Source organism: Eulemur rufifrons, chromosome 15 (assembly GCF_041146395.1).
Source record: "Eulemur rufifrons isolate Redbay chromosome 15, OSU_ERuf_1, whole genome shotgun sequence".
Taxonomy (NCBI): Eukaryota; Metazoa; Chordata; class Mammalia; order Primates; family Lemuridae; genus Eulemur; species Eulemur rufifrons.
In genome coordinates, this window is record NC_090997.1 from 44,525,328 (window position 1) to 44,529,211 (window position 3,884).

General features: G+C 34.6%; 1 protein-coding gene across 1 annotated transcript; it reads right to left on the bottom strand.

The window, feature by feature from the left end:
• Positions 1-647: 647 nt before the first annotated feature.
• Positions 648-2,454, bottom strand: CGA (glycoprotein hormones, alpha polypeptide). Its single transcript, XM_069488517.1, has 3 exons — positions 2,355-2,454; positions 1,131-1,315; positions 648-725 (listed from the first exon to the last, which is right to left on the bottom strand). Exons 1-3 carry the CDS (start codon positions 2,452-2,454, stop codon positions 648-650), a joined length of 363 nt encoding a protein of 120 aa, XP_069344618.1.
• Between the last annotated feature and the right edge of the window lie 1,430 nt (positions 2,455-3,884).

The window sequence follows — 3,884 nt, forward strand, 5'->3', positions numbered from 1 at the left end:
TCTGATTGCACACTTCTACTAGTAAAAATTTTCTGATCAAACATCCCTAATATATACATAATTATTTATTTATAAACTATATACATGTATTACCATATTAATGTATCTGTGCTTCTATAAAATCCATCACAATGGAAATTTAAAGAAGTGATATAAAAATGAATAGAAATAGAAGTCCTCATATTTTCTTCTCTCACTCCAATAAATTGTCTTATAACTAGCCCACTGGCTGAAAGGACTCACAGCTTGCTTCTAGAAGGCTTGGCGAGAAGGTTCTTCCATGTCAGGTCACTAAGTACACGTGGCCCAAACTCACCCATCGGCTCACTCCCTTCCATTAATTCTATCAGAAGCAATTGGCTTTACTTGTAAGAAAGAAAATTCAATGATTGAATGATGATTTAAAAGGCTTTATTTGCAGTGGAACCAGCTAAATGCTGTATTTCATTTCAAATGAAAAGCGATAGACTGCTGATTGCACTGTGGGATAAGGAAAAAGGCAATAAAGCTGCAGTATGTCTTTGAAGCATGTCAAATGGTATGGCAAAGAAAAGGAGGTTTTTATCTCTCAAGGCCATAAACACCAAACAACTTAATTTTCTATTCCAGGAAATCAGCAGTCATCAACATGGTACTTTGCAAAATATTTAAGATTTGTGATAATAACAAGTACTGCAGTGGCATTCTGTGTGGTTCTCCACTTTGGCGTTTCCCATTACTGTGGCCTAAAGGGGAAGAAAAAACTAGATGATAGATAGATAAAATTGAAAAAAATGTTAAATAAAATTATCTGTAGTCAGCTGAACTAAATATATGCATGTTACATTTGCACAGTCTCCCATTCAGGGGATGTTTTTACTCTAAAAGGTTAGGTTTGCCTATGTAAGTATGCTATACTTACTCCCAACCTGCCCCCGTCACCTCCACCCCATTCTCTTCATTCTGAATAAATCCAGCCTGTACCCACAAGACAGCTGACTCTTAATTAAAGGATACAAATGCAGCCCCTGACTGTATAAATGCCCAACAAAGGATGGCATTAGACACCTTTGGCATTAAATCCCGTTGAGGTGCTCTTGAACCTTTCTCTGCCTAGGCTTACAAAGCTTCCGTGCCCTTCAAGTTCTTACCTTGGTAAATGCTTTAGCCACACAGCATGTGGCCTCTGAGGTGATGTTTTTTGGAACCAACATTGTCTTCTTGGACCTTGCTGGTGTGGGATATGCTCTGGAGAAGCAGCAGCCCATGCACTGATAAATTGGGGCACCCAGCTTGGAGAAGTATTTATTTTCCTTGAGCTTGCATTCTGGGCAACCTATCAGGGGGGAAAAAAAAAAAAAAGACAAAGAGTAAAATAATCCAAAAAGGGTTTGAAAAGAAACTACAAATTTTTCCCTATTATGGGATGGTAAATATTCCTTTTCCATTGAAAATGAAAGGGAAATAAATAAATACTTTCTGGCTATATGTTAATCACATATGTAAATAATATGTATTTGTACTGATTACAGTTTTTTATGGGAAAGGAATTTTTACAGACATACATAGGAAATCTCGGTTGTTGTAGTTTCTCTTTCTTTAAGTATAGATTCGCTACCCCAATGCTAATAGTATGCCTAGAGGGAACACAAAACTTGACAGATGAAAACATCATGTTCATCTGAGAAGAAAATTTTGCCCAGAGGCAAAATATTTTTCTCTTTAGAGTCTGCTGTTTTTTCCCCACAGAAACTCCAAATATTGATGGAAAAAAAATATGTCAGAATTAAGAAAGCTTGTTGAGTGACAAGAGCCTGATATTGGATCAGGCATCTGCACTTGGGACCTGGGATTAAAATATTACCACTTATCTAGAGAAAAACCATAACCAATAGTAGCTCACAATTTCAAAGCAAATGGAATTATATCAGCCACTCTATGAGATTTTCAAACAATACAGCAAAACAAATTTACTGCATAAAATGGTTTTGTTTTTCTCACTTGTTAACTGATGTGAAAATTCATCTACAAAAGCAATGTTCAAATCTTCTGGGAGAAATGTAAAAATAAAACTGAGCTAACTGAATAAGGAGAGTTTCCTCTTGGAAAACTCAGATAAAGAATAATAACGAATCTACTTCAAATGAAAATGTATAGACTGCAGTATAAATGGATGTGTAAGGTATCATTTTCACTGTACATTTTCTGAACCTAATTTAATTTTATGTTCACAATCTCCAAGTGCCAAGATAGGAATTCAGCAGCAAAGATTTATCACATTTGAAAAGGGTGGAAATGTAATTAATGGAGTTATTGATGTATATCTAGAAATGTATGTTGTCATTCATACATCAATCCCAAGCCTGGGCACGTACCCTGCATTGTAAACTCTCCATCGGGAAAGGAATGGAGAATATGCAGAAACACAGACAGTGTGGCTAGAATGACAGCTGCATATTTTCTGTAGTAATCCATGGCTCCCCTGCAAAACAGACATGGCAGGAAAAAAAAAATTAATCTTAGATTGGCTTACCAATCACAACAACAATCAGTAGTTTTAACATTACTACTTATAAGAGTCATCAGTGTCTTGACCTCTGTATTTTAGCAGCTCTCAGCATATTCTAAAATCATGTAAATAGAAAAAACCAGGAAAGAGATAGGGAATTGAATCTTAGAAAAGAGATAGGGAATTGAATCTTCCCCTGTTAGGAAACCTCAATGTCCTTATTTGTAAAACATGGAACTTAAACTAGATAATATCTAAGGATATATATATGGATATTTATATATGTGATACATAAAATATACAATCATTTGAGGCAAAATAAACACATGATAAGTATTCAACCTCATCACCCATTCAGGAAATGCTAATTAAAATCACAATGAGATATTACACATCTATAAGAATGACTAAAATAAAAAATAACAGCAAATGCTGGCATAGGATGAAGAAAAACAGGATAACTCAGACATTGTTGGTGGGAATATAAAATGGTACAGCCACTCTGGAAAATAGTTTGGCAGTTTCTGATAAAACTAAACATGTACTTACCATATAACCCAGCATTCTAAGTTGCACTCTAGGGCATTTATCTCAGAGAAAAGAATACTATGTTTAAACAAATTTATATATGAATGTTCATAGTTTATTTACAATAGCAAAAAATGGAAACAACCCAAGTGCCCTTCAACAGGTGAATGATCATACAATGGTACATCCATACCATGGAATACTATGCAGCAACAAAAAAGGAACGCACTATTGCTACACATGGCAACTTGTATGTATCCCAAGGGAATTATTCTGAGTGAAGTTTGCATACCATATGATTCCATTATATAACACTGTTGAAATAACAAGACTGTATAGATAAATAATAGATTAATAGTTTCAAGGAGTTAGCATTGGGAAAAAAGTTGATAAGAATGAGTGTGGCTATAATGGGAGATCAGAAGGGACCCTTGTGATGATGAAACAGTTCTGTATCTTGATTATGGTATATTCACACTTATCTACACTGGATAAAATTGCATAGAACTACACACACACACTAGTGTTATGTGTGTGTGTGAAATCTGAATAAGCTCTGTGGGTTGTATTAATAGCAATATCAATTTTCTGGTTTTTACATTTTACTATAGTTAGGCAAGATAATTACTGTTGAGGGGAACTTGATAATGGATATTCAGGACTTCTCTGTACATTTTTTGTAACTTCCTATAAATCTATAATTATTCAAAGTAAAGTTTTTAAAAGACAATTCATAATGAGGTTTAAAATTACATGTGAGTCAAAACTTGAGGTTATTCTTCATGTACGCTGACATAATAACGCCATGGTTTTGCAAGATCTTTATAGCAACCCACATATTTTCAGAATAATTTGTCCGACAGCAGAA

Bases quoted from the DNA above. Each gene is read 5' to 3' on its own strand.
- CGA (XM_069488517.1), bottom strand. From the start codon at position 2,454: ATGGATTACTACAGAAAATATGCAGCTGTCATTCTAGCCACACTGTCT. The intron at 1,316-2,354 runs GTACGTGCCCAG...CCCCCCTGATAG, and splicing joins TGGAGAGTTTACAATGCAGG to GTTGCCCAGAATGCAAGCTC. The intron at 726-1,130 runs GTAAGAACTTGA...CTTCCCCTTTAG, and splicing joins TGGCTAAAGCATTTACCAAG to GCCACAGTAATGGGAAACGC.